Here is a 13356-nt window from a genome sequence, read left to right as displayed (position 1 = left end):
TTTGCTATCTGCATGCTAAACCCATTTTCTGCTTAGTCTTCAGCATTTAAAAAGTACGCTTTCTTTCCCTATGTGGTCTTAATTCTTACCCCTCTCAGATAAGCACTGCCAAGAGACACATGGGGAAAAACACTCATGCACTCACTTTTTTTTATGCAAACGCTTAACATTTATAATCAATTCCCCTGTTCCTGCAATTGAATGATTTTAATAAAAAATATTTTTATATATACCCTTATTTTGAATGTTGAGTTGGTTATGTTTTCAGTAAGCATTTGATATAATTTTTTTTCTTTTCTTTTTGTTAGTTGTTTTGCATATTGGGGTGGCTGTTGTTATGTTTTCCGTACGCATTAGATGTTGTTGAATACCCTGTTATCTCTCTCAGAACACTTCTCTTTTCATTTGTTTGATCTGCATATTTACCAGGCATCTATTTAAAATTGCCAAATTTCTTGTGTCTTCATCCAAACACGTATTATCCTTTTCACCCAATGAATGAAAGCAGAAATAGTTTTACAGTTTTCAGGCCTGAGTGAAAAGGACTCCAGAATTTACACATAGACCATGGAGTCAGTGACATTCAGGGACATTCACTTTTTTTATGACCACAATGGTCTCAAACAACCTAAATTGTCAAACTATATCCCAACAAAATAATAGTCTAATGTTGCTATGTTACTTTTATGTTCACAATTTTTTTTATTGAAAACAGTTGTGCTGCTTAAAATTGTAGGATTGTGTTACATTTTTATCAGGATTCTTTGATTAATTGAAAGTAAAAAAAAAATAGCATTTATTTGAAATAAAAATATATTTGACATTATACATGTATTTACAGTAACTTTTGATCAATTTACCACATCCTTGCTGAAGAAAAGTATACAATTTACCCCAAACTTTTGAATGCTAGTGTAGTGTTTTTTGACACAGACGCCTTTTCTGACTGATGTATTTGTCCTGCTGAATTTATTCCGCTCATTTTTTTGAATGTATTCAGTGATTCTCGATCAGTGTTGATTTGATTTTACAAGGCTCATGTGGAATGGTTTCAATCTCTGCCATTTTTCTGCGCATGGCTGCTGTTATGATTCCAGACCATGTTATATATGAAGAGAATAGGTCCGAGTGGAATGTGATTTCTCGGGTTAAATTCTTGGGCATGTGCAAGTGCAGTAGAGCGAATGCTTCTGTGTTGATTTCATGCCACAGCGGCCTGACAAGCATCTGAGTAGCACACACACACATGCATTTACACACACCAGAAGAGCAGAGACTCAGCAGCAAGAACTTTCATAGATTGCCTTCATCATCATCTCCCTCTCTCTCTCCGTCTCTCACTGTCCCCCTCTCTCTCGCTCTCTCTCACTGTTTGCTCTCTGAGCTGGAAAATTGGCTCAAAGAGCTCTACTGCTGTGAACAAGGCCTGCTGCTCAGCTGGACCTCTTTGGGTTTATCTTTCAAGCTGCAAAAGAAAGTCCAGAGAAGAGAAGAAAAGAAAAGAATAGTTTTGACCAGTGACTGAAACCAATAACTAACAGCGACTCACTTACCACTGTTCTCTCTCTCTCTTTCTCGCTCTCCTTTGCATCCCCCGCAAACCTCCCCAACTCACCAAGATGCCGTTTGTCTTTGTGAAATTGAATCTGTCATTGTTTCAGCGGCAGCTGTGGGATTTGCGATGTTTGTGTGTGCATGTGTGTGAATGCAGGTCTTAAGAAGGATCACTCTGTGAAGATGTTAAAACCATTGTGGCGGGTGGGAGAAAGACACTCGAAATGTCCCCCAGTGCTGAGGCAAACATACTGCCTTTCAACCAGCTCTCATTTATTTTTTCACCTTTTTGTTTTTGTTTAGTGTTACTGTGGCAAAGTGCTTGGCCCTTTCTCTCTGTTGGCTATCCGTTACTACTAAACCGGATAAACAAGCGTGAGGATGGTGCAATTCCTTATGGCACTTCTAGTCCATGATTTTACACTCAAAACAAAGCACAGTGTTATTCAAGACTTTTAAATGTGTGTATTATTAGCCCGACTAATATCTGTAGCATTGCCTGTAGCATGGTATTATTAGCCTTGTGAGGTCAAAAACTCTGGCCTGAGCTGCAAGCTGACCACTTTAAAAAGGCCTGAAAAGGTGTTCAACCTAGCCCTAGCTAGTTTTTGACTAGCTTAGTGCTAGCGGGGTCAACATTGAGTATTAGCCAAAGCAGTTGGGGCGTTGGTCTTCTGCTAGCGTGGTCAGTGGGGTGTTGGTTCTGAGCCCGGGCCCAGCTGTGGACAGGCCCAGAATCGGGGCCTCTGTGGCTGGGGCAGGTGTGTCTCAGCGGGGCCTGGCTCTGTGGAGATCTGGCACTGTTCCGGATCTCCCCTCTGTGCTGTCAGCAACTCCTCTCCCGCCCTCTCACTAAACCCCTCTCACCCCCTGGGGTGCAGCGGGAGTCGGCCCAGGGGGGATTACAGCTAAAAAAAAGACAAAAAACTCATCCCCTGCTTTCACAGAAACCATCGGCAACCCGCTTAACTCAGTCTCCTACGCTGGCGCACACGCCACGGTTCTGTGCCAGCCCATCTCTCTCTCACTGCACCATCTGCACCAGAAACTCACATACTACAGGTAAACCCCAACTTCCTGTGTGCTGCCGTCTGATAGGATACTTTTTAAGCTGTTTGTGTGCACATTTTGAGGTTAAATCGCCAAACAAATTTGCTCAACATGTGTGTTGGGCCAGTGATTTCTACTTTTGATCTCTCTCAGGGATGGAGGTGCCCATGCTGAATATGTACTTTTACAAAATGTTTGTAACTTTTGTTTTAGCTGTGGTTCTTCAAGACTGCTTGTATCTTTTTCCGTGTTTGTTTTACCTTGCAAAGGGTCGTTACTTTTTGTATATATCATTTCTAAATATTATTTAGTCAACCACTCTCTGAGAATTGTGGTGTAGCACATACTTTGACACATTGAGCTGTGGCACTCAAAGTTTTTTTTTTTATATTGATGATAATAATTTTAAGATGATCCGTTCTCCATTTTACTGAAATTACATATTATGTAGAACTTTTCTAATAATGTTTTAAAATGTTTAGCACACATTGAGATATAGTTTTCAAATTTGTATCTGGTTCCTTACCTGATTTCATTACCTTTTTTCTCCTTATAATTTCTGATTCTCTTCCAGCTATAGTACTACACTATAAATAAAACTGCCAAAACTGTATATTAAATGGTAATAAAATATTTTACAGTTTAGAAAAAGTACATGAACTAAAACATGAACTGAAACAAGTATATGAACAAAATCTGTCTGTTGTGACAAATTGATAGAAAAAAAGTATGTACGGTAAACACTTTCACCAAATATTTCCTGTAATTGTGAACTGGGCATGCACAATTAATTTATAGTTAAACTGAACTGGTAGATGCAATGGTTCACATACTTTTTCTGCAAAAAATGTAATACTTCATTTATTAAATGAAATTATTTTTTGCCTCCCTGTTTCTTTCTGTGTAGGTTTTGAGCTCTATCCGAACTGATGGGAACCCTATAGACTGCAGATTCAGTTTGACCCAACCCTACCATGTCCTGGCCGTGGAGCTGCACCAAGAGGCCAAACACTCCACGTCTGAGCTGTATGAGGAGGCCCAGCCTCCTGAAGTCCAAACATGTGTATATGAATGTGCTCGTGGATGTCTTCAGCGTCTGTCTAGCTCTCCTCTTCTCCTGACGTCCAAACCTATAATCTGTTGTCGTGACCCGTTGGAGCGCTGGGTTCTCCTGGGGCTTCAGGATTGCTCTGTAGTTCTTTTTGACCCTCAGACGGGCCACTCACAGTGGGCCTCCTGCTCCATGGTGCCGGCAGTACTAGCATGGCATCCTTCAGGAGCTCTGCTGATAGTAGGTGGAGGTCAAGGCGAGCTCCAGTGCTTCGATGTGGGACTTACGCCTCTTCCTCTGCGGTTACTGAGTGAAGAACCGACTCCTGGCTCTACAGGCCCCAGCCTGCAGCTCTCTCGTCACATAAAAAACTCTCAGGGGCTAGACGGGATGCATTGGGCCTACTGTCCAATTTCCCATGGAAACGAGGGTCTGGAGGCACATGACTTACTGCTGCTTCGGTTTCATGGAGGGCCGCTTGCTGCACTGAGGCTAAGACTAGGTCAGTCGGACCTTGTGTGTAGTTTACTTGATTGAAATCAGAGTAGATCATCTGAAGTGTAGCACTAAAGATTCTTAACATGATTGTATTTATATAGCTAGAAGTCATAAAACACAAACACACAACAATCATGAAAAGAGAATTTACACTTCAGACCTTATTTACCATTCAAAAGTTTGGGATCAGTAAAAAAAAACAAAAACAAAAAATATTCAGCAAAGGTTTCAGTAAATTGAGCAAAGATGACTGTAAATAAATGTTTAATGTTGAAAAATATGAATTTTCAATTTCAAATAAATACTGTTTTTAACTATTAAAAAAAAGCCTGAAGAAGGTTTCCAAAAAATGTGAAGCAGCACAACTGTTTTCAGCAATGAAAACAGTATTAAGAAGCATTAAAAAATGCTTCATGAGCACCAAATCAACATATTAGTATTATTTCTGAAAGATCAAGACTGGAGTAATGGATGCTGAAAATTTAGCTTAAAAGCAGTTATTTTAAATTGTAATATTTCAAAATATTACTGTTTTTTCTGTACTTTTGATCCAACCTTGATAAACATTAGAGACTAAACGTCCAAATACAATTTTACCGATCCCCAAATTGTTTTATTATAATGTAGCCTATATGAAATAATTTATCATTTTTATTTCATTAATTACTTATTTTAATAAATATTTTTAAATAACAGGTCTACAGTATGTATAAAACTGATACTTCACATGCATAAGAGAACGTATTACATAGCTCTGATATTGGATATGTAGTTTTTCTATTAAGAAAATACAAAACTTTTTCTTTGGTGAAAATTATTGCTGTAGGTGTGGTGTTGCAGTCAGTACACATTCTTTAACACATTAAGCTGTTGTGCTTACATGAGTGACATGTTTGAATCTGGCCCATTACCTGATTCCCCTCTTTTTCCCAGTTGCAAGGAAAAGGTATATAGATATCTAGTTTTCTTTCTACTAACAGCCCAAAATAAAAGATTTGATGTCACAATCCTTGCACACTTTGGCAAATCCAGTGATTAGTCCTTCCAGAAGTAATCATTGTAGCAACCCACTATCTTGTAAAGGACACACATAAGGCCAGCCAATCAGATTAGAGCTTGTCCGATTGAGAGTGTGTGAGGGGTTATTGTGTGTTATATACTTCAGAGTTTGAGTGTGCCATCTGAGATTGCGTTCATTGTAGAACTGTAGAAGCACACAGACATTTGAGGGAATGGCAGATGCAGGTGCCAATTCTTCTGAGGTCACTCGATACCCACCCTTGGGCTGCCACCTCCAGGTGCATTCTGGGATGCATTTCTCAGATAAATCATTTACAGTGTCTTATGGCCCCCCAGGGCACCAGATAAAGTTTGCCAATCAAAACATGCCCATGCCGAAAGTTTAATTTTGACTTTGGAAGGGAATGTGACTCCCAGCGACTCTGTCAAAGTTTTAAATGGAGAACGTCAGCAAGAGAAAGAGTTTCTATGAGAGAGAGAGGTAGAAAGCAAGGGAGGGTGGAAGGGAGAGAGAGCAAGCGACAGCAGTTCCCTCTCCTCTGATCGAGTGCCAAGGTTTTGATGAAGAAAGCAAACGCACATCCTTTCCGACTGATAATTTGGAGCAGCTATTGAGCAGCGCTTGTTTGCCCGTTTGTCTATTTATTTGTTTGTGAACGTGTTCGTTGGGCTTGTCTTACTCACGCGCCCATATTTATTGACTTATATCTCTAGAACTGCTACATGATGAAGTGAGTGAATCGGACGCGCCGAGGATGAAAGAGTTGGCAGACCTCCAGTCTTTCCTTTTCTTTCTCTCACCCTCCCTTCGTTTTTCCCTCTCCTCCCTGAGTTATCTCACGTGGGCACGCGCTCGGCACAGGAGAGCTGCTGAACGGAGTGGATATGGAGGGCAGCTGGCCGGCACACTCTGAGAAAGTGAAAAAAAGAGAGAGTGAGGGGGAAACAAGATTAATTTAAAGGAGAGGAAATTGCACAGCATTGCAGTTTGAAGCCCTTTGGTTGCATCACTTAGGACACCCTGTTTGTTTTGGTTGTGTCTTTATGCCTGTATATTTATAACATATTTCAAATTAATAAATTAGTAGAGTCTTTTTATACCACAATTAAGAACAAGATAAACAACTTCAATTAGAGTCAAAATGAGTATTTTCTATCACAATCACTATCACAAATTCTCATAAATGAAGGTCACCCAACGGTCAAGGTTTTTCACTACACAGAACAGGTCAATTTTGAACTTTATTTATTTGAAAGACCGTAACAATTCAATTTTGTATTTTATTTAATATTTTTTAAGTAACGGTTACATTTTGTACTCCAATAAAAATTTGTTCTCCAATTAATTTTGTTCTCCAAAGTCAAAATTATTTAAATTTTTTAACACAATTAAATTATGACCTTTCCAAATTCACTTGCAAAATATGGTGGCTGTCGTTTTATTTGCCGCAAAATGGCGCCTCCTTCTGCTCCCAACATCCACAGGAGATGATTTCTGTCCAAGAGGGGAGCTACAGTTGGCTTAGCAATAGAAAGAGATAACATGCATGGGTCATTTGCTTTACTTTGCTGTGTTATGTGCATGTGCATGTGCCTTCATGTGTAAGACTTCAGGAATCATGAATACAGAGGGTCCTGAGGGGTTGTTTTATTGATAGGCAACATATTTCTCAGTTTGTGTGGTGTTGGTCAATAATATTATGGTTCGTGTGGTTTTCTTGGCTGTGCTAATGGTCTCCTGTTGAGAAGTGAGCAAGGTTAAGCGTAGCTGCGATTGAGTGTGCCGTTCAGAAGCAGATCCAGTATGGCTGGACTAAGCTCTGTTACATTATTAAATCCGCCTTTACGGGTGTCAGCCGCCTCAGGTGATTACTGCGCATTGTGATCACAGGCACTAAAATTCACAGAAAGTTAGCAAGAGAACAGAGAGATGAGAGATCGAAATAGAAAGATGTGTCTGAGAGAGAAAGAAAAAGAACAGGAATTAAAATAAAAGAGAGAGGGCAGTGGATACAAGATAGAGAGAGAGAGAGTGTGTGTGCGTGTGTGTGTGTGTGTGTGTGTGTGTGTGTGTGTGTGAAATGCTAGGGAAAGCTTTAGTGGTTAAATATATGAAATGCTCTTGATGCACTATGAAATCTTAAATACTGTAAATTTAGCACTCACCTGAAGATATTAAAGATAAAAGCTGATAAAGTCCAAATCCAAATTATATTAGAATGATAACAACAGTAACAAAAACTATGCAGGGCCTATAACAGTACAGATTTTTTTAAAGTATTATAAATACCTGTTTTTCAAAAAATATTTTAACCTTGCCAGAAAAATAAGTGTATAAAATAATTTTTTATTAAGTGTATAAAATAACTGTTTTTAATGAAACGTTATTGTCGTAACTCTTTTGTAGTATACTACTGAATTGACCAGAGGACATTATTTTGGTGTCATTTAAGTCACCACAATTTAACGATGTTCAAATCAACCCATTATATAAATGTATAGTGTTAACACAGCACTACTTGTACTTGATAGTAGTATGTAAATACCATGGTACATATATAATAATTAATACCATTATATACACTTCTATTCAAAACTTTGAGATCAGTCAGTTGTTATATTAGAATGATTTCCTAAAACTCATGTGACACTGAAGTCTCAATTAATGGCTGCTGAAAATTCTGCTTTGCCATCACAGGAATAAATTACATTTGAAAACATATTCAAATAAGAAACGGTTATTTGGAATTTGTATAATATTTTGTATAATACTAATTTTGAATGGTAATGTATGTCAGAGTACATCATCCTGATGTAAAATTAGTGTTTATTTTCCTCATCTCATTTGCCTTCAAATATGATATCTGGCATCTAACACCCTGCTCTCTATAAACAACTGTATTAGTATCAGCTGTTAAAAAATCCATATCAGTTAAGCAATCATTTTTACATTTAGTCCAGTTTGAACAAAACTCATCTGTATGACTCTTTTGTGGTTAAAATAGTGTGTGATTGTCTTTTAGGTGAATGCACATTTGAGAAGCTTTGTAAACAGCTGAAGGTTCATCCATTAGCTCCATTAGCTTAGATGTCCATTCAGCTGCTCATCCCTCTCTGGTTGATTCTCTGCTGTATATGGCATTTTTTAAAGCATCTGCCATATAGGTAATTCACTAAACTAGCTGTCAGCAGTATCCACACCAATGAATATGTTTAACCTGAATCGACTGCATTTGCTGCGTGTCACAGTTCAGTGCTCGCTCTCTTTCTCACACACACACACACACACACACACACACACACCTCAACAGTGCTACAGGGGAAGAGCACAGACTGAAGATCGATCCAAATGTCAATGGCAATCTTACAGAGCGTCGCCTCTAAAGATCTCCCACCTCATATGATCCAGAGCTTCCACAACCACTTTCTCGCTTTCTCCGTTCTGTGGAATTGTGACAATTTCAAATATTATTTTTCTTTATAAAAAATAGGACAGTAAAGGAAAGGGATTGAGTCGATTACGTCTAGTATTTGATGGAAATACTGTAACCTTTGGACTTTCATATTTGCTTGTTAAGTCTGCTTCAGTCATCATATATGGCATATGTGTCACTTCATAACCATTCAATAACACCAATAACATTTTATGTGCAGGTGTGTTCAATGGTGCTCAACTAGGCCCAGGTGATCTGGTACAGCACCGTTTGCGCTGTGAGGAGGTGGGTGCAGCACTGGGAATTCTGGGTAATATGGACTGGGCTATGATGGGAGCAGAGTGTTACAGGTCACTCAGCTCCATCACAGATCACCTGCTGAGAAAACCACTGGACCAGCAAACTGAAGGTAAAGACTGGTGCTGAGAGCGATAACCATGGAGCACAATAAAACATATATGTATGGTTCAGAATTAAAATAAAAAGTAGTTTGACACTTTGAGGTTGTTAAAAGTTTGCATTACATCAATAACATTCCTAGCTAATATCTAAAGGAAGTCTCTGTTACCACCTTTAAGTTTGTTTTGAGAATTGCTCTAGTATAATTTGTTTACAGGTTCCACTTTGTTTGATATTTTGTATCTAATGCAATGAGAAGGGTTTGGGGCTACTGCTTGTACATATTTGATCCTGTTGAGTATGATTGCAGGTCAGTTGGAAGCTGCGCTTGGGATGTTTTATGCCCCCTGCAGACCCCTCTCAAACACTGTCATACTGGAGTACAGAGACCCCATCAGCCGATACGCCCGCCGATTCTTCCATCACCTGCTCAGGTACACACATAACACACACTCTGCATACAGTACACACCACCTCCTGCATCTGATTGATTCCTCTTCAGCTGAAAACAATAGTTAAATAAAAATCAGCGGTCAGTTGGGTGTTCAGAAATGGTTTTGCAATGCTTCTGACTTCTCTCTTCCAGACACCAGAGGTTTGAAAAAGCCTTCTTGCTTGCTGTAGATATCGGTGCGAGAGATCTGTTCATGGTGAGCACACACTTTCAGACATGCACATACAATGGCAAACAAAACAATACAACAAATATCTCAATTTAGTTGATTTTTCAATAACTTAATAACACATTTGCATGTTGACTGTTATCTGATATCAGTTAATGGTCACATGAAATGTAGGTTAATATATATATTTTTTATATTGTCTTTTTTAGTAAATGTGTTTTATTTTTATTATTAAGTTTTATTTATTTCTTTATTTTATTTTAATTTCATATTATTATTTAATTATTCAATTTTTATCATTAAAATCTCTACAGTTCCACTTTAGAAACCTCCTGGAGTTCACAAACCCTAGATTGGGGTTACCTTCAAAGTATGGGATCAGTAATATTTTATTTTAAAGAAATTATTTTATTCAGCAGGAGCATATTAAATTAAGCTACAGTAAAGACATTTGTAATGTTACAAAAATTCTATTTCAAATAAATGTTGATCTTTTTTTATTCATCATATAATCCTAAAACAAATGTATCAGAAATATTGAGCAGCAAGGTTTTCAACATTGATAATAATAAGATTGATACTTGAGCACCAAATTCATGTAACACTGAAGACCTGAGTAATGGTAGCTGAAAATTCAGCTTTGCCATCTCATGAATAAATGACTTAAAAAAAATATACTGAAATAGAGAAGTTATTTTAAATTGTAAAAATATTTCAGAGTATTTCTTAATTTTCTTTTACTGTTTTTGACCAGATAAATGCATCCTTGGTGAACATAAGAGACCAAACCTTTGAATAGTAATGTACATTTTGTACATATGAATAAGTAATTTAATTAAGTTTTTATAAGTTAGCATAATCATAGCTTTTTATGTGTTTGAAAATAAATTAATCTATTAGGGTTGGGTGATATATCTAACGATATGATCATGCACACCTAGTCAGTAAATCCGGTTCCATGATTACTGCTAAATCGCCATCACTTGCTTTCAAATGGAGCAGCACTTAATAGACAGAGCCGTAGATCACTGACAAGTTACGCAATATCGTGTTCATTATCGAAAGCAATTCATCTTGGATAATGAACGCGATATTGCGTAACTTGTCAGTGATCTACAGCTCTGTCTATTAAGTGATGCTCCATTTGAAAACAGGTGATGGCAATTTAGCTGTAATCATGGAACCGGATTTACTGAATAGGTGTGCATGATCATATCGTTAGATATATCACCCAGCCCTATAATCTATGATCATTAAAAATATTTATTAATTTAATATTGTGACTGTGTAAATTAAAAATATTTTTTCAAATGACTAAAATAAACTTAAAAACGTTTTGCCATTGTGTATGACAGTAGTTTAGTTATGGGTGGGTTACACATTCAGAGACCTTTGAGTTGGCTCTGTTTTGGACTGAGAGGCTCTGGGCAGGTGCAGCTCGGAGTTTGAGGCCCCTGGCCATGTCACATCCCCTCTCTCCTATACCATAACAAGAATCCCAGAGACTCCAGAGAGCAACAGTTGCTAAGAGAAAGAGGGAGGGGTGTAGAAGAAAAAGAGCGAGGGAGTCTGTTTTTCACAGCTCTCGTGGCCAGTACACTATCTTTTCTCTCCCTCTCCTTTCTCACTCCTTTAAATGGTCTTGTGTGTGTGACCCCTTTTCTAGGCCTCCTCTCTCCATGCCCGAGTGACACCTTCCCTATTAGCGTTCACACCAGCCGCTCTTTCTCTCTGTCCTTTTTTCATGCAGTTCCTCTCTCTCCCTCCTTCTTTCACGCCGATCGCACTCGTTCCAATTCATTCCCCACTAAGTGCTGCTGCTGAGGGCCCCAATTGAAAAGGTGGAGCTCGAGCCACACAAGCCTGAAAGGGCAGAGAAGAGAGGGAGGGAGGGAGAGAGAAGGGCAAAGGAAACCTGGATCTGTTATTCTTGGGACATGCACTGGGAAAACGCAAAAGAGAAAGGATGAGAGACGAAAGTGGCAAATTATGAATGGTCCATGAATATCAGTCCTTGTGAATCAACAAAGAGCAGAGAGAGAGCGAGTGAGCTAAAGGCAGAGAAACCGAGAGAGAAGGAGCTAAAGGCAGTGGCGTTTCACCCCGCGGTTTTGGCTCTTGGCTAATTAGCCACAGAAGTTAAATTAAGCCACCCACAGGAGAGAGGGAGAGAAAGCAAGCAAGAGAAAGGCAGAGAGCGAGCGGGGGTCCTTGCTCCATCTGATCTGGTCCCCTCCATGTCACAAAGGTCAGCTGAAACAAAACGGACGGAGCCCCACGTAAGAGCACCCAGTATGAGCCGGGCTTGAGACTCTATTGTCTCCGAACCAACAATGGAGCACCGAAAGAATTTCTCTTTCTTTTCTTTTGTAAGGAGCCTTTTGTGAAGTGAAGCACTTTGGTGTTGGAAGAAATTGGAGGGGTTGGAGTCACCCAAAGGGGTAGAGAGGAAGGAAGAGGGAGGGCAGGGTTGCCCCTCCACTCGTTCGCTGGATTTTTTTGCATAATTGTAACATTCTATACTTGTAATTATCCTCTGATGTGAACCCTGATAGCGTCTGCACTAATTTGTTAGCCGTGTTTCGCTGACTTTTCTCATTCCTGTGCTTTTTTTTGATCCACAGATTAATTAATTAGATCATAATTGTGATCATGTGTTTGCTTTGTTGGTTAATGGTGCGTGTGTTTGCAAGAAACAGAGGGGGCCAATGTTAATATCAACGATTAGACATGATGTGCGGCACTGAGCTGATATTGGCTGGTTTCTGTGTTGAGATGGATAATGAACTCTGTAAGACCCTCTCGTGTATCTGATAAACACCTTCCTCTAACACTCACGTGGATTACAGGTGTGATCCTCCGGAATTGTTTTCGCACGTGTGTGTGAGCGTAAATGCGCAGTTGTGCATGTAATGGTTCTCTCTCTTGCTCTGCTCCACTGGTCCATGTTAATTTTAAATTCTTTTCTGACGTCGAGCGAATATCAAGCATCATCGCTGGACCAGCTGTTTATCCTGTCTCCATATGCCTCTCCAGTCAAAAATAACACTAAAAGGCCGTTTATCTGCATTTGAGCCCTTAAAGCTCTTAAATAAATAAGATTAGAGCAGATCCTGTGTCCTGTGTAAGCTGTGGTGAATAAGAGGTATAATATCTGATTTATGTACAGAATTATTGTCATCCCTCTTAGATGTCTGGATTCAGTCAGTTTTTCTCTGTCTGGCTCTCTGTTTCTTGGCCTTTTCCTCTTTTTTTTCAATCTGTCTGTCTTTCTGGCTCAGAAAGCATTATGTTCTGCTAAGCTAAAATAGAGGTCTTCAGATGCAGTGCTAATATCCAGTGTTTGCCACTTTTTCGTTTTTCCTCTCTATCTTTATTGTTGCATCTTTTCCTCTGTGGTTATAGAAATGTAGAAGCTCTTAAAATGCACGTCTTATGAACTAGTTCTTTTCAATGAGTCGCTCAGAAAGATTCATGAAAGGGTCTCAAATTCCTATGGTAGTTTGAGATTTGAATCAGATCCATTGAATCGTTTAGAGCTGTTACTGAGTTTGCAATTGAATCGGTAAATAAGGAATACATTTTCAGTTATGTCCAATTTAAACTGGGCAGAGAATCATTACTTTTAATTGAATATACATATTCAGAGATTTGTTGCTAAAAATATCGTTTAGCAGAAAGAGCTTAGTTTGCAATTTTTCATTGATTGGAAGATTCAATTTGTTTG

The 13356-nt window shown here is 38.9% G+C and overlaps 1 protein-coding gene across 5 annotated transcripts in view; it reads left to right on the top strand.

The window, feature by feature from the left end:
* Positions 1 to 13356, top strand: part of wdpcp (WD repeat containing planar cell polarity effector) — a 67068-nt gene that overhangs the window by 45503 nt on the left and 8209 nt on the right. For all 5 annotated transcript variants that reach the window (XM_059520280.1, XM_059520278.1, XM_059520282.1 and 2 more), the window contains 4 exons: positions 3512 to 4157; positions 8828 to 9016; positions 9317 to 9440; positions 9593 to 9656. In XM_059520280.1, the coding sequence (XP_059376263.1) occupies positions 3512 to 4157; positions 8828 to 9016; positions 9317 to 9440; positions 9593 to 9656 (1023 nt within the window). The remainder of the gene's footprint in view (positions 1 to 3511; positions 4158 to 8827; positions 9017 to 9316; positions 9441 to 9592; positions 9657 to 13356) is intronic.

This window comes from Carassius carassius, chromosome 32, assembly GCF_963082965.1.
Source record: "Carassius carassius chromosome 32, fCarCar2.1, whole genome shotgun sequence".
NCBI classification, from domain to species: domain Eukaryota; kingdom Metazoa; phylum Chordata; class Actinopteri; order Cypriniformes; family Cyprinidae; genus Carassius; species Carassius carassius.
This window is presented reverse-complemented; position numbering and strand designations above follow the sequence as displayed.